The sequence below is a fragment of the Nipponia nippon genome, unplaced genomic scaffold (genome assembly GCF_047370975.1).
Source record: "Nipponia nippon isolate SJK-2023a ecotype South Korea unplaced genomic scaffold, ASM4737097v1 scaffold_2, whole genome shotgun sequence".
Lineage (NCBI taxonomy): Eukaryota > Metazoa > Chordata > Aves > Pelecaniformes > Threskiornithidae > Nipponia > Nipponia nippon.
In genome coordinates this window covers 48,387,022-48,413,150 of record NW_028262336.1, presented here as the reverse complement: position 1 = coordinate 48,413,150, position 26,129 = coordinate 48,387,022, and the positions used below count along the sequence as shown (strand labels likewise).

The window sequence follows — 26,129 nt, the reverse complement described above, 5'->3', positions numbered from 1 at the left end:
ATATGTTGCTTATTACACTTGCCATACAGCACATGTAGAACTCAATACCTTAGTTTACAAGCAAATCTCTGAAACAGGCCTCAAAAAAAACAAACTCTACACATTTAGTGCTTGTTTATGCTTGATAGAGTAACACAGATTAAGTAATTTGAAGGTGTATAACCTGCTAGTTAAATGTCAGGTTAATCCAAGCACAGAAGCTATATAAGTCAAACTCCTCCCCTTGCCCAAAGACAACCTTTACCTCAGGAGGCATCTTCATTCCTATACACAAGCTGCAGTTCCTTCCTGCAGGCAAACTGTCCCCATCTCTTATTATGTGCAACCATCTATCTGTCCCCCTCCACTCACCCCAGCAGATACCATCCCCGATTCTCCCTATTCTGTGGAATCATGCCAACCATGTAAATTAAGCTCTGTACACAGTGACTATTCCTCCACTCTTTCAAGGGAACACTACAGGCCAGGAAGAAGCATCCCATGGGCATCTGATTATGCCACTGTGATTAAATTAATAGGGACAAAGCACATTTCTTCAACTAAAACTGTGCCCATACATAGCATTCATCAGGGACATACTGTAGACAGGTAAACTGCAGTCACACATAATTCTCTAAGCCTGAGCTTGCATGTTCCAGAATTGGTCTTTGTAGCCAGGACAACAACAAAGATTAAGACTCCTAAGTAAAAGCTCTATGCTTAGTATAGGTTCCAAGTAATATAAATACTTTTAAAAAGTTTTAATCACAAGGAAACTTTTACAGTCGTAGTATTAATACTAACCTCACCATGAGAATCGCTCTTCGTACATGAACTTGTTATCACAAAGAAGAAAGAAAAAACAAACTTGGGGGAAAAAATGTGGAAAAAATCAAGCTTGAGCATTCAGGTTTTCTTATCATTGTTTTAGAATATGTCCAAACTCATATAAGAAATTCTATTTTGAACAAATGACTTGTTGGCTGCCCTAATTCTACAGGTCTAACATACAAGCAGGTTATTAGCCACTCCCCAACACAGATCAACAGCTGTATCATATACTAGGTAACTTTTAAATGGTAAAAACACCCATACACCAACAGTGAATTTGATTTTGAACATGTTACAAAGTATTTTTGTCTGTTATAATAATTTTCTTTTGTCTGGAAACTAAATCCTGATATTTATAAAGCTGCATATGAAAATAGAACTATTACTGCAGTTCCACATTACAAAAGCCAATTTGTTTACTGAACTACTTGTTTATCATGATATCAAATAAGCAGCGGACTAATTAAGTTTCCACCAGCAAATAATTTTCATGTGTGTTTTAAGCTTGCCTTATGTAAAATAAAATCTTACCTTTATTAGTAGGACTGCCACAATGTATTCCACTTATACTTTGGACAAAAATATGTTGCAATGCACTATATATGCAAATAAGCTTTGTTCTGTCATGCAGCATACAGCACCTGATATACAGTCAATTGCAGCAGTACCCAGTCTTTTCAGGGCCCATTTTCTTTGCACAGCAGATGTAAACAGCTCATTTTCCAGTAAATACACATTTACATGGGTTGATTGTAAGTAAATAAAGCCAAACATCTGTTTAGTTATTAGTTTTGGTATCCATTTCTCTAACTTGCATTATCCCACTTAATTATCAACACCAAAGAAAGCTAGTAGAAGTCAGACACTTCAAGTTGATGCGGTTAGTACAAAAAAGGAAAATAAAAGGGAACACTCAAAGCACTCTTCAAAGACCATCATGCAAGTGTTGCAGAAAGTTAAGCCCATCACCCATTTTCTGTTTACCCTTGCAAGGACTTAATTACACGTGCAGCAGTCTTTGCATAGCACCCATTTAATCCATGCCACCAAAATGGTAAACTCGGTAGTTACCAATCATTTAGATGGGGGTCAAAAGGGCTAATGCCTTAGATTGCTCTTAATCATAAGATATCCTCAGACAAACCTCCCCAGTCTTCATTCTGGCTCTACAAACACAAAATCAAGCAGCAGTGAAAAATGTAATACCAACTACTTAATTAACAAAAAAGAAAACAAAAAACCAACACCCTACTAATTATTTACAGCTTATTTCCATTTAAAACAAAACTTAGAAAATATTCTAAACTATATACAAAAGTAAATTCACTGTTAAGAAAGCAAACAACAGAAATGCATCAGTAAAAAACATCTGTTCAAAGACTCCAAGTAGATGCATTAAAAAAGCTCTTAAGTTTATTTTTCATTTCTTAACAAGATAAAGAAATTAGTACCTTAAAAGAATAAGTTCTAGAGAGTTGTTTAGAAAGCTTCACCTGTGCTTGAAGGAAATTTAATTCAAAGATTTTTTTTTTTTTTCAAAAAAGAGAACTTAAGATCAGTTGTTCATTATTGTAACAGATTGAGAGCATAACAGAATAGGATGCTACCAAATTTACATACATTTAATTCAGTGACTAAGCTTCACACAGTATTATTACTAACATTGATATCAAAGTAAGATTTGTTCCATGAAGGGAAATAAGAATTTCATTCAACTTATCTACCTACCATCCCTGAAGTAATTTAAACAATTTAATTCAAGAGCTATGTACTCCTATTTACTATTAAGTCATCATTGTGACTTGCTGAGCTGTATGTGATAAGCCAGTCATTTTCATGTAGCAATGCTTGGTGCAAAAAGTTGAATATTTTCACTTTAATCCATCTGTTAATCAAGCATACTTAGATTTCTCAAAGAATTGTGAACAATAGGTCTTCTCAGACTTTTTTCCTTGCCTTTTTAAAATCAAATTTTCAGCATGAGATTTAAAATATATACACTTTTAATGCATCTTGATATCCATCACCAGAACTACTACTGTCACTAGACAGCTTGGCAACAAAAAACATAGCTTCTCCCTTAAAAATAATAAATAAAAGCCCCAAAACACATACCAGCAATGTGCCTGACATCTGTACAACACACAGATAAGACCGCAAAGAAATGAGAATCTAAAAACTGAACACAATGGGATGCCTCCTGGGGGCATTCATATTCTTTTCACCTTCTGTTCTGTGGCACTCTAAAACCATCTTCATAGGTAGTGAGAAGTTTAGGAAAGGGTAGTAGCACTGCAACATGACACATCACCTCAGACAATTCTCAGACACCAGAGTAAAAATGGAATTTTCTGCTCACTATCTCAAGGTTCAAACGTTAACATTGCTCTTTTCAGCATTCTGCCAGATTCAGGGAACATGTTCTATTAAAATGCAGATTCATGTGCTCATTCAGAAAGAACATCTAATTTTGAAGATAAGACACTCCTTACTGTCAAGCAGTCTTGCGCAATTGCTCATTGAATTTACTATGTTTGTTGACCAAAAGCACATGACTAAGCTCCTGAAAACAGCTACGGCATATGCAGTAGCGCTAAAATTTTCATCGTATCACCCTGACGCAGTGCTTCTACAGACAGCAACAGAAGAATATCTCTGGAGAAAAATCTATCATTTCAGTGTACAGATAATAAATATACCCTTAATAGAATTATAATCTATGAGGGGTTCGGTGTACTGTTAATATACCCTCAATCATTCTACAGGAATTGCTTATAGCAGTGAATGATCAACTTAAGTAGTTTTGCGAAGTGGATGTTGTTGATCAGTATTGCAATTCACATCGGAGAGGGTACTGAACAGTTACCAGACAGCAAAGACTTCACATACTAATTTGTCTTACTTATAACTGAAACTTCCTCATGTTTCAATTTGCAAAGCTGACTGAATGCATACTTAATACTTATATGGAAGACTCCTTCCTCCCAACTTGTTGAGTCTTAAGAACTTCTAACCAGCATTTTGATTTCTTTAATAGAATAAGATTACTCACATCTTAGGCACACACACACACAGTAAACAAAACAGTCCAGAAAAAAAGAAAATATTATGGAGACAGATTTACTAAAATGATATTTTAAAGGTCTGAACAAAAGCTGCTCAGGTGAAAAGCAGACTGCTTTCTATCATTTTCAATTCATAGAGCCAAGGATAGATTAAGATTTGACAACATGTTTCTGGAAAGACAACTGGATTTCTAAAGCATTTAGAAATCACAGCCTGCAAATCTACGATAAGTCCTCAGCATCATGACACATTCAGAAGAGCAAGAAACTTCACAAAGAACATTAAGATACTGAACTGCATTTTTCCAAAAAGAATCAAAAGACTTACATAGAGACCAGTAAAATATTTGTTACCAGAAAAAAAAAGAAGTCTGAGAATGGAAAGGGGGTGAAGTATGATACAATAACTTCCTGAATACTCAATGCCACTTTTTCAAGACGACATTTAAATCTGAAAAGGTTAACTCCCACTCCCCCCCCCCGTTCCTACTTGGGAGAAAAAGAGAGATGCAGGTTCTACTATTAATTTTCTGGACCAATTCCTATTCATTTAAACAGAAGAGTATGATTTGTTAAGTATTTGCAGGAAAGCCTACTCCACAGTACAAGGAGGACAGTTCAGAAATATCTACTAAAAATATGGAAGCACCTTTGATAAAGGTATACAGACCTGTCTGCTACTATTAAATTTACAACTAGTGGTCTTTAGACGTTTGTTCCAAAGAGAAGCTATGTTCCTATGATTCCTGATTATGAGTATTCTTACAGTTCATTCCATCTAAAGCCCAGCTGAATTTATATTAGATATTTATGAAGCTATGATGACTTCTTAAAAAACTGTTGGCAGGTTTTATCAGCAATTTTATGAATTCAAGTCTATAGTACAGCCAATGACAAGCAAGATAGCCATAAACAAATATATATATGAAGCCAGAAATGCAGTTCTACAAAGATTTTAAGTCACTTTTTACTTGAACAGAATACTTCAAAGAGCAAAATAATTAAAACATACACAAAGAATAGATGATAGCATGACAAGGCTTGGAACTTTAACTGACACCTTTGGAAATGCCACACTTGCACAGTTCCACACAATCAAACACTTTGTAACTTCAGTATCTCCTTGCTCTGCATCCTGTGAATGCCGAACTTAAGTAGTGTAGTTTTTATGACCACAAGAATAACCCACACCATAACTGAACAACGAATAAACAAATTTTTCTAAGACAAGGTGCAAATAAATTCTTCCGAAGTGAAGCATATTACTGTATCTTCTGCGAGCTGGGAGAGATTCCAAATCCACAAAGATCGTAGCTATTTCCTAATCCTTAAATAATGAACTGACAACATACCCCTTTCTCATTCATGGTAATTCTCATATCTTCTAAAAGGTAATTACAGATCATTATCTGTGCCTAAAATCAAGCACATACATGTCTTAAGAACTGCAGTCTCAAACTGACCAACCAAGCTGACTACCTGAAACTGAGCCAGAAGTTACATATGAAGAACAGACAGCAATCAAGGCAGTCAGATCTCCATTATAATAAAGATTTCATTATTCATTCTTGTTTCACATTGAGAGGAATACAGGTGTAGCCGAGGCAAATAATGTCACTGCCAACTTAGAAGGCAGTGTATTTCAGCAGTCTATATTTAAGAGCTGACATTAAGTGAAGACTGAATTAATTGCATTAATTATGGTAAGTTTCTCAGGAGACTAGTAAGAAACAGGTGCTTACAAAGCCTGTTTCCTAAACCAGACAAAAACCCTTATACTCCCACCCACTCCAGGCTTAAGTATCAGGAATTTTCTTTTGTCATTGCTAATGCTAACATTCCTTTATTTTGTCATATCTCAAGGACAAGCTAATACCATCTCTCCACAATTATGCATACCTTCAAAACTACAGTTTGCAGTTAGCACATTTCATTTCCAAGAAAAAATTTTATGGCATATGCAGGAAATTCACCAAATTTTCATTTCCAGTCGAAGATGCTCATTCTAAAACTAAAAGCTTAAATCTACATAGCAACCCTAAGCATCTAGCACAAGTCAACTGACATTAACAATTCACGCATCCTTCCGGATACAGGATGAGGTGAGGGCTTGAAATAGCAAAGGAAATACAGTTAATTGATAGCATATCTATTATTCTTCATGTGGAAGGACTAGTAAATAGTACCTGAGGCCAAACTGCAAGAGCCTAAGAAAAAACATTCACACAGCTTTTACATTTTTTATCATTACTAAAATAGTGATGAAACAACTGTGATCTGTCGATAGATCCACTGGCCTTTTTATTGAGAAACCTCTTAAAAAAATATGTATTTTTAAGTATTTTAGATGTTCTGTAATCAACTACTAAAAGAATACATACACTCCCTGCAAAAGAATAGTGGTGGACAAAATGGGGATAATTTCCAAAATACTTTTTATAAAAATTACATAGGATGAGTAACAAAGAATTTTCACTTAAAGCCAATGTTTAGGAACTTTCCTCTACTTCAAATGAAGATGAGCAAGTCTGTATAGTTTTGCTTTTAAATATACACATAACTGCTTGTTTTAGATACTAGAATTAACTCCTTGATTTTAGTGTTTTAGCACAGTAAATGACCATGAACTTCCAAGCACCATACTGAATTACTTGGATCGTCAAGTAAAAACACAGACTTAAGTGAAAAAAATCAGACCCTGTTTTGCATAGAACATGTTTTGTCACTAGTTTCATGCATTAAGTATCATGAAATCATGCACAGGATTATCTTTTAGCTGTTCCACACACCACATGTATATAACTCATGCAACAACATACTGCATCAACCAATTTTCTTCTCTCCGTTCACACAAGCAAAAATACACATTTTCAGAAACACATGCCTTTGTAATCACTAGTTAAGTATTTAAAATTTCTATAGCAAACAAGATATAAAATTATCAAACAAGACACATGACAGCATTCTTTTGAACAGAAGTATTTCTAGCAATAGATTTACAAGGAAGCATGGAAGCACTGGAATAGTTAGGTTTTACTACCATTCATATAGATAACACAGCCAGTATTGATGACTGACTACTGGTAAGTTACCAGGTGGTAATAAACAGGGGGGACACACCGACTGTTAGAGAATGAATATTTGAACTGAGCACATTATTGAAGAGCTAACAAGAAAGTGAAGGTGAAAAAGGCTTAAAAAGTTAGTATGTTTCAGTCACACAAACTCTAGAAAGTTAGTAAGTGGACTGCACAGCACCAAAAACAATGACAAACTGAAGCAGGTGCTCAGAAACAGAAGTACCTCCTGGAAAACTGCCACAGAAAATAGAAGTAGGCAAGGCTATTAAGAACTAATTCACTATTCAGCCATTTATGCCTCTGCATCTTTTCTTTTAACATCCCACAAATAGCCACTTAATGTATCTGTAGTGATTTTCCTTTGTGTAAGCATTCTGTACAGCTTTTCCTCTTTAAGGTGCTTCATATATTAATGTATGTAAGTGTTACTAATTAATAATGTGTATTCAACACTGATTAATAATTTTTAAATTAGGCAATATCAGTATTCAGGGCCGAATAAAAGTCCTTTTGTTGCACATAATTAAAATCTGACATCGTCAAAAACAAACACACAACAATCCTGCTAGAAATGGTTTGCATTTGGAATCAAACCACATTTCATTCAGGTAGCTTTGAAGTATTCTGGGAAGCAGAAATTAACTGAAAGTACTGAAAAGTCTCCAGTTGTGACAAACTATTATTTTAACAACCCTCTTCATCAAACTCAGCATGCACATAGCAGCAGTTGATACAAAAACAAACCTCTGCAGAAAGAGTCCAACTTTATTGGAACCTCAATTTAAATATGAACTCAGACTTTTATGGGCTTTATAAACTAAAAATCAGATATACAGAGTACTTTTATACTTGATCAACGGTCAATATAACTAAGAATGAAAAACAAAAAATCAAACTTAAGACTACAGTTGTGCTGTGATAAACTGTTACATTCCAATTTAATCAGAAAAGATCTAATAAACCTTGACAGAACAGAAAGTCTCAGAGATGGGGAAAGGAAGGGTAATCAGAGCAAAGCTTTCAGGGCAAGGGCCTCCCATTGAAAAAGTGATACTTCCTTTTGCGTAAAATTTTTAATTTGAAATTATATTAAGTGTAAAAAGAGAATGCTAATTGTTTGGATAGAAAATCAGTAATTAATTCCTAGAGACAGAATGCATTTTTGCTTTAGAAGAGCCATAAGAAAATGGTGAAAATAAAATTCAAAACCAGTAAGAATGAGAAAAATATACAGTAATTCTATTTTATATATAATTAACTGCGCATTTGCAGGAGACAGACTGGAATAGATAAATAATCTGTTGTATCTGTTTTCATATAAAGAAAAGCAAAAGATTTTAAAGAGAATAAACAGATTACATACACCACACACCCCTGCTTTGTAAACTGCAACAGGACTTCTAGTTAAGATAATTCCTTCTAAGAGTAAAGAAGGGCTCAACAAAAACTGCATCAGAACACAAGCAGTAAATAAGTGCATGTATGTCCTCCCTAGAAAAATCAGGTAGCAAATCTGGGTGTAATGGCTGACCCTGTTCATGACACTAACTAGCTGTTCACAGACAAGAACTTCAATGTGCTGTGGATTTGTCTGTACTGTGAAAGGATTACAAACACAACTACAAGGGTAAAGAATATTATGTGTTTCCCCATCCTATTAATACCACATTCAACAAAAAAAGAGTACCAAGTGGAACACAGAATGCTTATAAGAGAATTAAGCAATTAACTCACAGGATGAAATAACAAATTGAAGGTTCACATGAGGGGGAAAAAATACAGGAGCTTACATTTATACTGAATCTTACCAGTGAACCTCAGTACATTTAAAAAAATTAAGGTTCATCATCCCTGTTAAACCGTATGTTCCACTGACTTGCACACAAGACTTCTGGTGTGCTGGGGGAATCATCATTTTTTTACTTCCATTTAGACATTCAAGGACCTTAACACTGACCTCAAGACTAATGCAATTTAGTAAAAAAACCCAACCAAACACGCCCCCCCCCCCAAAAAAAAAAACAGCATAGGATGGAGAAACATGGGGAAACAATACTAAGTTTTTCTATACCATTGAACCCCTTCCCATCAAATGCTTTCCAAAGAAAAATGGTAGAGATGCAATCTGTCTGTCTTTCTTCAAAGCTAGTAAAGAACAACAAAAGCATTCAAAGTGAAAAAACAAATGTTATTACACTTCATTCCGTACGTTTCTATGGCACTACTATTACTGCTTTGTCAACCTAAAAGACAGACATGTTCCAGAGTAAGCAACCTATAGCAGAAAGGCAGGTCTTTAGAATAAGAACTATACCTGAATGAGTCTCAAAGAAGAGAGTCTAGCTTCTGGATTTCAGCAACGGAACAGTAAAGAAGTGAACATGCATCAGGTACGACAAAAAAACTAATGGTTGATTAATAAAAAGAAGAAATGAAAGACATGAACAAAACTAAGTTATCTAGGTATACACATAAAACAGCCACTTGCATGTCTAGCAAAACACAAAATCACAGTAGGTTACAGTATACACATGCCAAACAAAATGAAAAGAGCAGATAATATCATCTTATTGCACAATTAGGACAACTACCTAGAAACTACATGCTAAGCATGCTAAAAAGCACCTTCTGTAAGCTTAGAGAAACAGGAGCTTTTTTGAGTCACAGCCTACCATGCTGATACTTTGGCCAGAGAAGTTGAATTTGCTTACCTCCTGTAAAAGATCTGCCTGTTCAATGGCTTTGAGAACATTTTTCTTGGAAGTCTCCTGAACTTCTCCTCCTAAAAGGAACTCATCCAGAATGAAATAGGCTTTCTCAAAATTGAAGATGATATCAAGTTCACATACCTGAAAAAAACATCAAGCATTATTGCAAAGTGGGAGGATACTATCTATTGAGGTATACCCTTCTCACAACACAACTTGTTCACAGCTTCACCAGACTTCACCAAATCAAGATGTTAGCCTCACACTATAACCTTTTAAGAAACAGGAAAACAAAAAAATCAGTCCTTTGAGAAAAAATGAAAAAAATCTTTTTTTTTTTTGCTTGAGTTAAGAACAGTTACAGCAACCTCTTGGAAAAATGTTTTCATTGTTAAAAGGGGTTCAATTCACAACCATCAGTATGATATGGCTCTTCACGAGGCAAGAGAGTATCCCTATAAAAGTTCTCTTCCTGCCTGCAGTATCCAAAGGCAGATCATGCAATCTTACAGAAAAATGTGAAAACACAATCATCTCAAATTTCTTATTCATTCCGTGCATTTCTTAGTCAGAAGGACTAGGAAGGCAGAAGGATGAGCGGCAGTTTTTCTAAGAGTGCTAATGTACATTACTACAGTTATTTGTGTTTGCTATCTGGGTAAGCAGATGTCTGTCTTCTTTCCTTACAGCTCCTGCTAGCGCACAACCAACTGCCTCCTTTGGAAGCAGATGTAAGAAGTGCTCACACACTAAAGCAGTGCCAGGAGAGCTGGGCACCTAGACAGAAAGCTAAGGTAAGATTTTATCTGACCTGAAGTGAGACTACTATGAAATGAAATAAATATCAGTAATTAACACCAGATTAGTAAGTTCTTCTCCCAAATTAATAATTTAATTTTGTATTTTAACAGTTATATAGGCAACCATCAGTTTAGTTTGCCAAGCAAGCAACATAGAATGTGTTAGATGCACCTCTTCAACAACTAGTTGATTATGTTTTTTAGAAGTGCTATGGACATAAAATGACATAATAAAGAGACTGAATCCATAAAAATTAAAAAGAAATTACTAACTCACACTGCCAAAATACTTGTCAAGAAGTTCTACATAACGATGAATTATTTCCAGAGTTATTAGTTCATTGTCCTGATCTTCAATAGCACAGCAGAAATAGAGGCTTGCGTATCTGTAATAACAAAATAATCCTGATGTTAGCATAAGAACATGATCAAAATGAATGCACCTGAGATGTATTATGTTTTCAGTAGTCCTTCATGGTCAAATTTAGCATACTATTACTCTAAATCAACAGCCATCCACGTTCTACAAAAGAATGGCTGAAAGACCAGCAGACATATGCATGTACAAAAGGGTTCTCCCTCCCTGAGTCACACAAGACTTCAGTCTTTACCATCCTTCAGCTGACAGAATTAAATTAGCCTAAGAGGTGGCTGGAAAAGGAAATGTATTTGATCTTTTGGCCTCCTGGCAGAGTTCTGAGGCAAGATATTTTCTCTATTATCAGTAATACCCAAACACTGGTATACTAATCAACAGATTCAATCTTAAATTTTTATCACACAAGCTACACACAGAGATATTAAAAACTACTCGGGAAAGATAAATTGAATTAGCAATTAGGATTTAGTCTTTATAGGGTATTTAACAAATGCCCCAAAAACTCCAATACTAACACTAATGTCATATACACCAATTGCTATTAGAGTCAACAACTCAATCACTACCAACTGTCCTGGTATCAGACTGAAGAGAGACCATCAGCTAGTTTCTAGCAATCCACTTCCACCTTGGAAGACAGGGAATTCTTTCCTTCAGATATGATCTTGAGTTCCACTTCAGCAAAAAGGCCATCCAATTCTACTGTGGTCTGCCATACACTTGGTCCAGGCATGTTTAAAAAAGCTGATGCAAAAACAAAACAGGAAGGAAAGCTGAAAAACCCATTTAGTCTTTTCTCAAGTGCCAAAACCATATGCCGTAGAGACACACATGGCACAAATGAGATTTCAAGTAACACCTGTTGTAACTGATAATTTACATGAACTAGAAACAGCTTTTGTCTGTCTGGTTAGAGAGGACAACTGGCCACATTAAGCACTCTTTTGAGTAGCCAGCCCTATTGAAAAGAAGTCATGCAGGTCTGAATGCCACGTTTAAGGTGCTACTTGTTTCCCATACACAGAAATGCATACACCTTTTAAACATTACGCATATTTTATCAGTTGGGACTTTGTAAGCCCCCAAAGAAACTGTCAGGGTTTTTGGCTAGAAGTCCTGCAAAAAAATGCTGTATTTTGTAGTATGTTCAAATTTGTCTCCCAGCCACTCACCTAGTGACTCATCACTTATGACCACTCACTCATCATTTATGACCTGAAAGTCTCCCCCACTCTGCTCTAGCCGAGGCAAATTGCTATGGCTTCATCATGAACAACCAATTAGAATAACTTCTATTCAAAAGTTTCCAACTATTATAAAAAAACTACTGCCTACAACTTCTTTCCGTCCTACCACAAAACGTGAGGGGGGGGAAAGAGAGGAAGACACCACCACTGAAGCACTTAACACTTTAATTCCCTTGCTCTTTCATCTCTTCACTATGGTGACTTGTCAGCTCATCAGAAGTCCTATATGAGCACAGTTCTTTTGATTTTACACTGTTGTGTCTGTACTTCACTAATTTTTCAAGGACATTTATAGTCATTGTAGTGGCTTGCAAGATTTGATCTGTAGAAGGCATCTTTTAGACAAAGCTATTTAAATAAGTATTGGAAAGTGATACTATAAAGAAAAAACAGGTTTTCAAGCCTACTGAGGAATTTATAAGTCAAACTCCATGTTATTGTATTTTATGGTCTAAAAAAGAGCTTTGGCACATTAGTTGACATCTACACTAATTACTAGCATTCAGGCCAAATCCATCTAAACAAAGCTTTCTTCATATTCAAATGAGCAGCACTGATTATGATGAAGTGTAGTTAAACTGTTCCCTTACAGTGCTTAAACACAAGTTGAATCACATATCAGCAGACCTTATCAAATCAAATTTGACTCAAATATTTGAAATTTATCCACATGGGACAGTCCTTTTGTGCTTCCCTACTACTTAAGAGTCTCTGTTGATGCACAGAACTATTTTATGAAAATATCCACAAAAAGGGGGAGAGAGGGTGAAGAGGGAGACTACCTAACAAAATACTTTCCCAGAAAGTGATCTGCTCTCAGTGTCTTCATTTAAGAGAAAACACAACATAGTTTTGAAAGACCTTATTTGGCAGCTAGTGAGTAGACTACACATTCAAGCTCTCTCAACTGCAGTTTTGGAGAAAGAATACCAAGAAACAAAAACTACTCAGTGGGCATCTTAACACAAAATGGAGGCCTGGGTATCTATCGTTAAATGCAGAGAATATTTTTCAAAGTATTTTTTAAGTAGGAACCATGACTAATGGATCACTAGTTAACAAAAAACAAGTGCAGATTCAGTAAGCCTACACAGCAAACAGTGGAAGAGTACAAACAAGTCAGCCATCATTGCAAGCGACACGAGTGTACACAAAGGCGTACCTTTCTTCAGACCAAAACCTCAAAGGCAAGTTTATTGTAATTTTTTTTCTCTGCAGGCCAGGGCTTCAGAAAAAAAGTGCCCACATATAGTCTACAGCAGATAAACTGGAGGCTTTGCCAAGTGCAGAAGCTAACGTGGAGAGTGCCCATACAAAGATGAGTAGATCACTGTACTCCGGATGAAAGAGATTTCTGCTCTGCAGAAGCGTTGTTTCTTCCTAATGAGCCTGACAGAAACCTGTCCTTCATACGCACCCGATGAAAAGGGAAATCTGATACTAAAGTATGTCACATCACAGAAAAGCAAATGTAGTGCAGTCTGTAAGAAACATTCTGCCCTTTTTATTCCTATTGCAATTGGGGGGGGGAAGGGGGACAGTTTCTCAGTAGGCATTATTAGCAGAATCTTCAGACCCAGCTCAGCTGCTCATACACATTTAGGGAAGTATTTTATGATAAACATCCTCCACTTGTCAGAAAAGTGACCAAAACCAACGTGGAAAAATCACCTCAAAATGTAATATGGAATAAAAGAACAAAAAGGAAACATGGGAGGTATAAATTCTTACACAAATTCCTGCCTTTAGATAGATGATCTAAGGGTTTTTTTACTGATAGGAAACAAATTCATGAACCTCCCCCTCAACAGTTGCAATAGTTCAGTAGTGGGAAGCCTCACAATTGGCAGGCAATGCTTCAGCAGGGTTCTCCCCTACTGCTCTGCTCGCAACCAGGTTCGGTAACTCTGCTGGGGGATCAGGTCACTGCAGGCAGAGCATCACTTGCAAATCCTACCAGTTCAGTGGTGTTCTCCTATTAGATGAGAGAACACCTGCTTGAAGTCATCCCTGGAAGTTTGTCACCAGGTAAAGCTGCAAGCAAGCCACATGTCTGTAAGCATCCAAGTCACTTTGCACGTAGATCCTAACTGCAGATATGTAAAGCTTACAGAGTTTGGGCAGGAGCAGAGCTCAACTGCAAATGACAGCCAAGCTGCCTTTAAGAAGGCAGACAGGTGCTTAAGGGAGCCCACGAATCTGCAGTTTGGCAATAGCTGACCCAGTGAAAACCGGGACCACTAAAAAGTTGTGCTTGGCAAGATTTTTCTCTTGTCCAAAACTTACACATTTCTTTAATAAAACAAGAAGTTCTGAGACTCTAGGACAGGCAGATCTAGTCACTATTCAGTCAAGGATACAGAAGTCAACAACAATAACACTACCAAAATTAAGCATTTCTTTTACAGTTTCTCATTTCAGTAAGGCTATATCCCCCAGCAGTTTTAAAAATGAACAAAAGCTTGGTATTAGTAATCCCCTAAGAAAAAGCTGCTGCTGCTTCTTGATGCTGAGGTCCTAGTAGTGCCACATGAGCTAGAATCCTGTGCAAAGAGGACCTGCTCAAATTAAATCAAACCCAAGTACCTAATTCCCTATAATCATTGCATTCAGTCAGTTTTACAGAGCCACCTAATCAACACCACAGTAACATTTTTAACGGATACAACTGGCAGCTAAAATGTACGTAACAACAGGCAGGGATCATGTCAGCTGCTGGGCACATAACACTAGCCACACGACTGCACCTAAGGTTCACAATACTTTGAGCTAAGAGGCACACTATTTGCAGAATAGGTTCTTTCATTGTTTCTTTCAGTGGGGGGAGGGTAAAAAAGTTTTAAACCTCATTTTTGCAGAAGTCTTTAACATAACCTATGATTACGGTTATTTTATCTTAAAGTAAAAGACGACTACCGCAACATTAAGGGCAGCACAAGCTACAATAATTTTATAACTTTATACTGCAAATACAGTTCCAAACTGGCACATAAAGGCAAAGCCACAATCCTTCATCAAATTACCAATCAACAATAACCCAGTCCCATGATCTCAGTTAACCAAATGCTAACAAAGTAAAATTTACATAAAAATCAGTTATTCTGCAATTTCTGATTTTGACTGCAATATACTACACAATGAAAATAACTCATACTGCCAAAAGCTAAAACAGTGAACAGCAGAGATCTTCGAAGAAAAAAAAAAAAAAATCACATCCCATCTTAAGTTCCTTTTTCTAGTAAAATTAGAAATTTTAACATTTAACACATTTCTTTGCCACAAGGGGAAAGCTGCATGAATTTCTACCCTATGTGCTCCAATACCACTACAGTTAGTTTTTAAAATGCCAAAACATGAAGAGCAATCATTAATTGTGTTTGCTAAGTTTTTAATCGGCTGTCTCCAGATGACTCCCTCTCTATTTTCATAAAGTACAATTGTTGTTGGCTCCCCATATTTGAATTTTTTTTTCCCCAGCAAGTCACTTGAAATCTCTATTTGTCTCTTGAAGTTAGAAGCTAACATCCTTTTTCAATCTTCTGATGTCTACCAGCCTTAAAAACTCTTCTAAACCAGCTACAGAATACATACATCCCAATTCACAAATCATGTCAAAAGCAGGGCACCTTTCCATCTGTGTTTTGTAGCACTACAGAAGAAAATTAAGAAGGCAATGACTATTTTGCAACCATTATCAACGCTCCATGTATGAAACCAAGGAAAATAAAAATTAGTCACACATTCAGATGGATTGTAAAACACTTAGTTCTATTTTCTTGAAGTTTCATTCAGAAAGCATCCTATAAGGATGAAATGCTACAGAGCTAAGGAGGCTAATCAAAATAGTCCAGCTTTCTTGACAAATGTTAAGTATCAGAAGGCAGCAAAAACTACTGGCTTTACCAATTTTGCATTTGAGTTCATTCTGTACTTGCAAAAAGGTACATCAATGAGACCCTTGAGTATACTTCTAATAATGCCAACCATTCTTTGAGTCACAATATCTAGGTCAATTCTCTCTTACATGTTGACAGTAAATACACTCTAGAAAGAAGAATAGCATATCAATTTCCACAATTTAAGACTCATAATAGCAATATGCACATGCAACACGTACAATAGCACTGTACACATACTTTTATAGCTTATATTGAAAAACATTTGTACCAAGAGGTTCAGATCATTCCCAGTAATAGAACAGACAAAAAGAGATCTTAGTAGAGATGCTCAGGAGCCTTTTGTCTGTGAGCAATTGGGAGGACCTTTTGCAATTTCACAAACCACACAACATTCCTGCAGGCACGTTTCTCTTTTAGCCACCCACCTTTCAGAAAGTATTAGACTTTGACTATTATGGCTGTCCTCTTGGGATTATCTCCTTTTGAGCTATAACAGACCTCCCTTTTCAAAGAAATCATACTAGTTGGTATTCATAAACTTTAATTAAGGTGTGATGATTGGAAAAAGTCTGTCCCACAAACCTAAAAGCTCTTCATGTTACCAGATACAGGAATTTAAACTATCACCTCTTATACCCAGTCCTTCTGGTGATGTTTTAGCCTAACAAAACTCGCCAAAAAATCAAAGGCAAAACAAGATTTGAGATATTCATTAGCTTGATACAAGCTAATCTTAAGCAAGATTTCATAGGCCAACTGTGCCAGATTGGTTTGCAGACGGTGAAATAAGCTACTGCACTCAGCTGTGCACACCAGTAGTCTAGCAGATGGACTGCAGTCTATATCAAGCCCAAAATGGTCTAGATACACCTCCCAGCAAATTTCTTCATTCTCCTTGACCACAGGACCCACAGCACACTACTGAGATGCACGAACACCACAACTTTCAGCAACTCAGTCATACCCAAATTTCCACCAGTTCCCTAGACACAAAAAGACATGACAAGTAGTTGTTACCTGCAATAAACAGACAGGGAGGGAAAGCAGCTTCATAGAATCAACTCACCACCAGAACAGCTACTGACATTCAAGACTGGGCGAGGAAGGAAATGGACTGGCCTACTCCTGCCAATTTTCTTCTAATCTAGTCCCATAAAAGCCCAGCTGAAAGAGCACTTGCAGGCATTATCCCTTAAGGAAGCACACAAAGCATTTGGGCAAGCTTGTCTACAGGTATGTACAAGAAGTTTTGTTAGGAAATCAAGAGGCAGAAGAAAAAACTCTGTATGCTTTCTTTAAGCACAGCCTTATGCATTGTTCCTCCCCCTTGTGTTGAAGAACTATACGCATTAAATAGACTGGTAACATTCACATGCATGATGTCACATGCACAAATGTATATATGAAACCCAGACTTAAAACATCTAAACCTTTTTGATTCTACCTATTACGTACACTGGAAAAGAGCTACAAACTCTTCATTTCAGCTCTAGTTCTCTTTGTCCTCCCTACAGAAAGAATACAAGAATATTTACCATAGGGCGCAAATTATTTACCATCTTAAAGAGGAAATAAGAATGCATAATCTTCTGAAGTTTATAACTAACTAGGGAAAGGAGATAACTCAAGGTTTTGCAGCACCAGCTTTAGCTGGAAGAGATGCAGCCTACTAAATCAGGATGAGGATTACTGCTATTTGTGGCGAAAATTATTTTCACACCTCTATGTTGTAATACATTCTAAAGATCAGCACAAAGCTAAAAAACACTTGCCAAATACTCCTAGAAAAGTTAGGGAACAACTGAGAAATGAAACTACTGCAAAGAAAATTATACAGTACTTCTACCAAAAGAAAACTAGCCATGACTTCTTCAATTAGGAGAAATGCCTTTTTGTATTCACAGGAAAACAAAAAAACAAACAAACAAAAAACAAACCAAACAAAAAAAACAAACTAGGTACTCTGAAAGAATGGCTTCATTATTTCTATGAGCCTTTAAAAGCAAGTTACATTTTCAAGTAATTTATGAAGTCACTGCCCAAGTCACTGTTTATAAAATTTAGTTTTTCTTTATCACCTATTAAATCTTACACGCTTCGTATTTGTATGCGTTTATGTATTGTCAATCTAAACAGAGAACTAAGAACCACCACTCCTTATGAAAGTAGAAGGAAACCTCATTTCTTTTCTTCAGCACATTTATAAACGCATGAGTGATTTTCCACACATGAATGATTCCTACTTGGTTATCAAATTAGATTCAAGGGAAAAGTCAGTCTTCTCCATAACCAGCAGAGGGAAGGAAAAAAAACAACAACAACAACAATCAACCTTCATTATTTTCTTGCTACTTATTACACTGTTTGTGATGTATGGCAATTACAAGATTAGTGAGACAGAACAACCTTTTGTAGACAATCTTCAGGTCTCTCCATTCCAGGAAGCTGCACATTTTCGGTTTGCGGGCTAATACTGTTTGAACAAGTTCCCTTGTGATTTTCTTCTTTTCTTTGTCAGATAATGGGACATACCACTTCTGGAGTCTCAGTTTCCCCTGGCGACTAAAAAGCAACATAAACTGCATCTGTTGAATTGGAAGGAGGGGAAAAAAAAAAAAAAAAAAGGATTAATCTCAGTCTCTTAGTTCTAAAAAGATTTCTGTGAGGAAAACCAAACAGGAAGCAAGATAGCCATCCAAAACTCTAACTACATTATCTGTTTCTATAGCGGTGGCAGATGTTACACAAGATTTGGAAGTACCAGTACTACAAAGGATTCCACTGAGCAAGGTCAGTCAAAGCAAAGATAGTAGAAAGGATACACAAGTTTCAGAAATGTGTGTCAGAACCACCAGGTACTGAGTGAATACACCCAAATTTCAGACAAACCAGGTCCAGCACTGGTAAGGTTGCATTTGTGTTTACTACAGAAAACGACAATAAAACCCAGCACAGCCGCCTCCTCAAATACCCAAACTCATTTTCAATTCATCGGATTAGAGCCTTACAGCAGGAGCAATTTGCACTTAAGATCTTTCTGAAAAGCCTCAGAATACTTTAAAAGACATTAAATCTCCCAATGGAGAGTCCTACGGCATAGAAAAGCCTAGTCTTTTCTCACATTACACAAAAGGAGTAGAGATTAAGTGCTTTCCCTGCGGTCCTATGTTCCAGGTCTGGCTTCCTCTAAAGGAGTGATGTTGCAATTATATTTTAAGAGGAACTTGTCTGCTGTGTCTTCCAGCAGCTGAAACATTAAAGGAAATGGCTTTTTTTTCTTTTTTTTTTTTCTCCCCCTTTTTGCTCAAAGTTACATTGGGCTGAGGAAGTTTCCCAGGCAATATGACAGACATGAAACAGGGTAAGAAAGCCCAGCCTGGTCCCGGGTGACAACTCCGACCAGCGCCAGCGCAGACAAGAGGCGGCGGCAGCGGCTCGGAAGCCCGGCGGTGCCGGGGCGCTCCCTCGGCGGGGGCAGCCCTCCGAGCCCGCCGCCGCCCTGCCCTCCCCTCCGGCCGGCACCGCCACCACAGCCCCCCCCGGCGCTCCCCTGCCTCCGGGCGACCCTCCCCGCCGTCACCGAGCAGCCGCCGCGGCTCCTCCCCAGGCGGGAGCGGTGGCGGGTGACCCGAGAAGCGCCGCACGGCCCCGACCCGTGAGGGGAGAGCAGCGCCTGCTCGCCTCCGCCGGGCGAGGGGCAGCCGCCGCCCGTCCCAGCCCGGGGTGCGGAGCGGGGGGAAGCGCTGCCGCCGGGGCTGCGCCCCGCTCGCCACGGCGTCTCTGTGTGCTGGCGGGGGGGGAGAGAGGGAGAGCCGCCGGCCGCCCCCTCCCTCGGCCGCTAGCGGCCGCTCCCCGGGGCGGGCTGGAGAGCAGGAGGTCCCGCAGCCCGGGGCGGGGAGCACACCCCCCCGCGTCCCCTCGCACCCCACGGCAGACTCCGCGTCCCAGCGCGGCGAGGGAGGCGAGCCCGTCTCCAAGCGGCTGTGCTCACCGTGCCCCGGGGGGAAGAACCAGGAGGAGGAGGCGACACCGCTCCCGGGCTGCTGCTGCTGCTGCCGCCGCGGCTGCCGAGCGGGACTGAGGGGAAGGGAGGGGAGATGCCGCCGGCTCGAGCCCGGCGCGAGAGCGCGCGCGCGCTCGTCTCAACGGCCACCCCCCGTCTCCTCGCTCGGGCAGGGCGGGGCGGGGCGGGGCCGGGCTCGTGGACGCCGCTCCCGGGCGGGGGGCGGGGCAAGAAGGGGGCGTGGCCAGGGGCCGCCGCCGCTTCCCCCATTCCCCTCCGCACAAAACTTTATTAGCGCGCCGGCTCGCGGCGGGGGGCGGGGAGGATGAGGCGCGGGATGGGCGCATGCGCAGTGCGGCGAAGACGGAGGGGGCCTGAGGGAGCTCGCCGCCACCCAATCGGGGAGCTCTGCGAGACGGCGGGAGGGCGGAGCGAAGCAGGGCATTGACCAATGAGAGGGAGGAAAAGGCGACGAGGGAGGAGCTGGCGGCGGCTGTGGGAGGGGCTGAGTCAGGAGGCGGGGTTAAAGAACCTAAATCCGCGCGGCCCGAATTAAGATAGGGCACCAGCCGGCGCGGCAACAGCCAACCAGGAAGCGCAATGCAGATAGCGGTCCGCAAGCAGCCAATGGGTGACGAGGCACGGAGTTGGGGAAATGACATCAGTCAATCAGGCGCCCGGAGATTGAGACTCCTCCTCCGGCCGCCCCGCGCCTGCGCCGCCCTGTGTTTCCCTCTAGCACGTGCGCGCCCCGCGTGGGCGGAGGGGGGGTGGAGGCAGAGGGGCGCGCGCGGGGCGGGGAGCCGTTGGGCGGGGAGCCGTTGGGCGGGAGGCTCCCCCCCTTCCCCCCTCCCCCCCCCGCGCCCCGTGAGGAGGCTCCCCGCCGTGAGGAGGCGCGGCCCCGCCTGGGGCGGGGGGGGGCGCTCGGCGTTGGCCGCGGCGTGCGGGGAGCCGGGCCGGGGCAGGCGGCACCGCGCTTCCCCGGAAAGTTTGTGGGTTTTTTTTCCCCAAAGTCACCTTGATTGCGAGAGGTAATTAGATTCGCAGGATGAGCCGCCGTCATGTGTTTAGCGGTGCTGTGTTTCGCAACTTCATTTATATTTTTTATTCGTGTGCGGCTAAATAGGTTTTCTGTGCCAGAACAGTTTGATTTGGCGTTTTGTTTCGTTGGCTGATTTTGTTTTTTTCTGGGTGTGTTGGGGTTTTTTTGTTCTAATTGAGGTAGGCTGAAAATACGTGGTGAAATTTGAGTTGAAAGAAATTTAGAGACGTGTGTCTTTGAGCCAAAGTTGGAGCACCTTATAAAAAAATCTTTTCAGGACCTAGAGCTCTCTACGTCATCGATGCTCACCCCCCGACCATGATTAAAGGTGGAGGTAATCGGAAAAGATTACTTCAACCAGCTGATCCTTTAACAGTGTAACACAGTGATTGACGGGACAAGGGGAAAAGATGGTGCTCCCCTCCGTAGCTCCCCGTTAGGAGTAGCTCTGAGCGCTTTGGGATGTGTCATGCTTTTATTACATTTTATTATTGACACTTAAAAAAAAAAAGCCTATTCTTTTGGCTACAAAACAGCTGTGGCAGCAGAAAGCAGTGCTGGAAATGCTTTTGTGTAAAAATGTGGATGGTCTGAAAGGAAAGCCAATTTTCTGGCGTTTCAAGGAATGCTATTGTACTTGACAAGAGGACAAGGAGGCGCACACGAAACCGAACTGAATGGATAAGGCAATTACAATATTAGAGGTCACAGGGAAAGTGAGGACTACTGTTGTAGGGGCTTGTTCCTGTCATATTTAATGTTTGTTTAGCAGCCATCCTGTTCTCATTTGAACTTGCCTTTCATCAAGCACAGAAACAGATGTGTATGGATCTGTTATTTCATAGAGTCTTCCCTTAAGCCAGTGTATTATCTTATCCTCAGTAGTTGCCACATATTGCAGCTTCGCTTGTTTCTTGTGAGGCTATCCCATGGTCTAAAATACCCTGTTGTTCAGAAAGCTTTCACAAATGATCTCTTTCCCAATCTGCACTTTGCTATTCTTGAGTTTAGCATCATATATCCCATGAGTTCTCCGTTATGAGTGCATGCACACTGCAGGTGCTTCTGCATCTTCTAAATCATTATTTAAGCCAGCAACCAACTTTTATTTCTCTTCATCTGAGCTACTTCCAGTATATTAGCATCATTATGGTAATGGGAGCTCAGAAATTAATTTCTGAAGGAGTCGCACCAGACCTGTATTATGATTTGTCACTTCCCAGCTCAGTGAAATATTTCTGCATATGGATCAAACCACACATTCTACAAACGCTTACTTGATTGCAATCAGATGAACTACCCAGATGGTTCAAGAAATGTATGTATTTTGGTGGCGTAAAGACAAAGTCTCAAAGCTCTGCCGTTTCTTTTTTTTGATCCTGTATCTTTGTTTTAATTTTTTGTCAGATTTCCTGCTCAGTTTCAGTTTATGGTTTTATCCAGTGATACAAGGGCAATTGTTCTGCTGTTTTTCTCCCTCCCCTCTGTTACTTGGCTGGATTTCTTCTGACTTTAACCTGGAGTTTCTTAATTACATGTCCTCCTGCTCAGAATCACTCTGTGATATGCTGTTTTAGGTGGTATGATAAGGCATGTGAGACCAGTGATGCGTCAGGCACGGTGGGCACTGTGTCTAGCCAGGTCTAGCTCAGCTGAAGCTTTCTGTCTTCCTCAGCCTGTCCTGCCTCCTCATCACTGTTCCAGCCGGAGGATGCTTTTTTCTCAAGCCTGCCCGGACTGCCACTCATATGATCATTCCTTAACTCATTTCTCTCAAAATGACCCTGCTTATTTTAAGCAGTTTAAGGTGCAATTCCATGGCAGTTTCAGATGATCTAAATCCCGACTTCCCCCACCCCCTCTTCCCATTCTCAGCTCCGTGTTCCCATTGCTTTTCCTGTGCTGGCATTTTGCTGTGTCTCACACAGGGCATTGCCAGCAAGGCTGCTTTTGGCTGTACAGGTGAGGATACAATAACCGAGTGAGTCGGTTTCAGGATTGAGTACCTGTGTTGGAAGGGCGGTGAGAAACAGAGGTAATGCGGTCCCTTCTGTTTGTGCTGTTTCTTTCAGGAGCTTCAGAGGACTTGCTGTTTGCATTTTTTTTCAGTGTTGCAATTTGTACTAATTGCACTTCTTTATACGGACTCCATTGTTTGTTCCTGTAAGAAATTACCCTGTCACCTACCCACTGAACTAGCAATATACTGAACTAGCTGTAATTATCAAATTGATAAAGATACATATGATACTTAAAACAATAATGCAATAGCCTTTGAGTAGTCCACAAACTAGTGACAAAGCAAACGTCACGTAGTCTAATTTTAGACATGACACAGTGAGTCTTCTGTTCATTAGCCTTTGTTTATTGTCTTATAACCAGCTTTAACATGATGGATTTTAAAGAATGAGCTCCGGATTTTGGTTTCTAAGCCATGAATGATAACCCCCTGGTTTATTAGGGATGGATTTTTCAACTGCTGTAGTTGTAAAATCCTTGGTATTCCATTTTAGATGTAAGGCAAGTCTTCAGGGGATATATTGACTGTAAGACATTCAGGGTCCCCAGCCAAGAGTTTGCTCTCTAGGTTATTTCCAGCATGACTTGAGACACAGAAGAGAACTGCCTGGAGCTGGGGAGAGAGGCAGGGTGGGAGGAAGGAAGCTTACATCAAATAAGATTAAATTTGCTTGGGTTTCCCTGGTATGGTTTATGTCAATTCTTGAGGTTTTTTGTTTGATTGGTTGCTTGGGGGGTTTTGTTTGGTTGGTTGGGTTTTTTTATTAATTAATTAGAACATAGTAGATTTGTCTGGAATATTGGGTCTTACACCAAAATTAATAAGGTCAACATCCTGGCATTTGGCACTTCATGCATGGTGTTAGTGTCAAATCTGAAGCCCCTAGAAGAATTTTGTTATGTTTTCATTGTTAGCCAAAATGATCGGTAAACCAAAAGGCCTTTATAACATGAACTATTTATTAATTCCAATCGAAAATTTGTTTATTAAATTTTAATAGCTTTTTTTTTTTTTTTCTTCTTTCAGGAAAGCAACCTAGTATTTAGTAAAGAAAGTCTTGGCTCCAGCCTCCCTTTCAACCATCTCAGCACCTTGAAGAGGAGGGCAACATACTTTAAAAGTGCATACTGTATCTTTGCAGGTCTCTACTAGTAAAGTAAGTGGTGGATATATGAGTGAGACTCATTTTATTGTTAATTTATCTTCTTCATGCTCAATATCAGACTCCATTTTCATTGACTGAATAACCGTGGAGTCATTATGAAGGCAGTAAGAACTGAGTTACTAGCCTTGGAAGTGATTACTGCTAGATTTTTGCCTCTTGAGCCTCCAAACAGGATGTTGCATTATTATATGCAGTTCTCTTCCCTGATGTACTGTCTGAGCGTTGGCCAAACTATCAGTGTACCACTATGATTCATGCAGAACACTTAATCTCAGTGGAGCCAAAGTAAGTATACATGAGACTGTAAATGACAGTTTTCATTGCTGTGCTCCTTTTTTTATGTGGAGCTCTCTCTCTTGATGAAATACTATTTAGTGCAATCTAGTAGCCTGATTGCTAGATGCTGGTAAATCATCAGATCATGCCTGGAATCCTTACCCACCTGTCTTTTCTGTGTAGATGTTACAGGTTTGCATGTGAGAGACTTCTGGACATTGAAATTCTTTTAAATACGGTTGGTTTCTAACAGTCATGTATGGCTCTCCCTCAGGAACATGGATGTCAGGCCACATGTGTGATAGGCACAGGTACAAAATGAGCATCATGGATGTTCATCCTTGAAGTTGAATTTTTGGAGCTGAAAGAATAGTTTGAAGCTGAAACGTGGTCTTCCAGCCTGGTTATGAGAATTACAGAACGGAAACCATGGCTTACACATGTAATTTGCTTTGGAAAATAAAAACCTGCTTTTGAAAGTATCTGAATATGCAGAAATGAGGCAAGGGAATGCGGTAGTTGCCAGTCAGCGAGGGCTTGCTCTTACTTACCATGGTCATTAGCCTGAGCCTGTGCAGGGCGCAGCAGCCATTTGAATAAGACGCGCACAAGCCAGCTGGTAGCATTGTGTATGTTGTGCTAGTGAGCAGCAGATTTCTCTCTTTTTTTACTTAGGTGATGTTCTTATCTTTTGTTTTTCAATGTTTATGTTGGAATAGTGCTCAGAGGCCCCAGAACTGAAGAAATGAACGGCTATGCAGACATTTATGAAGAAATTGTCACGACTCTTAGTGCTCCTTTCTGGTCCACCGCTACAAATTGTGCCACAGTGTGGCAAGGAATTGAATGGTTTCTGAAGGAAGTGTGTGAGGAAACCTGGCTTTTCAGCCTCACAAGGCAGTTGCTGGGAGGAAGGGGGAGAGAGGAAAGGAAAGAGAGAAGGCTGGGATTTCTGAGAATGTGTCAGTACTTTAGGGAGTTGTCTAATAAAGCATCTCACATACATCTTGCTCATCGTCTGGCACTCCTAAGAAAGCAGGAGCTGCCACTATGGTTTGTAAAGTGGCTGATGCTGCCGGTTAAGCAGTACGTACTTACTGGATCCATCCCCTCAGATGAAGAAGTATTTGGACAGGCTTGTGCAGAGCTGCTCAATTTTGCCTGGGAGGAGGAATTTTTTTAATATACCAGAGCACAATTCTGGATAGGACGCCTGTTAAGTCAGACACGTTCAGGGTAAGACAGTGCATAGGTTTTGTGGAACACAGTTTGGTCACCCTAAATCCACGGAAGTCCTCATTTAGGCATATATGTCGTCTTCTGTCCTTGCTACGAGACATGCCCAACTGATGGTCGTGTAAGGCCTCTTGATACAGCTGTGTGTGGAGCCTGATCTAATATAGCTCAGAAGGTACCGTCTTTTGCACCAAGAAGATAATCCGATTTCCAACTTCTGACTTTCCCAGATTGGCACGTTGCTTTGTGTAACCAGGACAGAAGATACAGACTTGCATAGAATGTGTCCTAATTTTCAGCAGATAGAAAATTTTCATGGAAACTTGGAAACTGGTCTGAATCTGAAATGGTAACCTAAAACTAAAATGTTCTGTGTTATAATCAGACTCCTAAATCTCC

General features: G+C 39.9%; 1 protein-coding gene across 4 annotated transcripts in view; it reads right to left on the bottom strand.

Moving 5' to 3' along the window:
• The window catches only part of AP1S2 (adaptor related protein complex 1 subunit sigma 2), a 32,108-nt gene extending 11,833 nt beyond the window's left edge, over positions 1-20,275 (bottom strand). For 2 of the 4 annotated variants that reach the window (XM_087756066.1, XM_087756068.1), the window contains exons 1-5: positions 19,980-20,275; positions 18,395-18,573; positions 10,741-10,849; positions 9,667-9,804; positions 1,882-1,976 (exon numbers count right to left, since the gene is read on the bottom strand). In XM_087756066.1, the coding sequence (XP_087612192.1) occupies positions 1,932-1,976; positions 9,667-9,804; positions 10,741-10,849; positions 18,395-18,573; positions 19,980-20,261 (753 nt within the window). In that variant the 5' untranslated portion in view covers positions 20,262-20,275 and the 3' untranslated portion in view covers positions 1,882-1,931. The remainder of the gene's footprint in view (positions 1-1,881; positions 1,977-9,666; positions 9,805-10,740; positions 10,850-18,394; positions 18,574-19,979) is intronic. The other 2 variants (XM_087756069.1, XM_087756065.1) reach the window with 2 other exon arrangements.
• Positions 20,276-26,129: the final 5,854 nt, after the last annotated feature.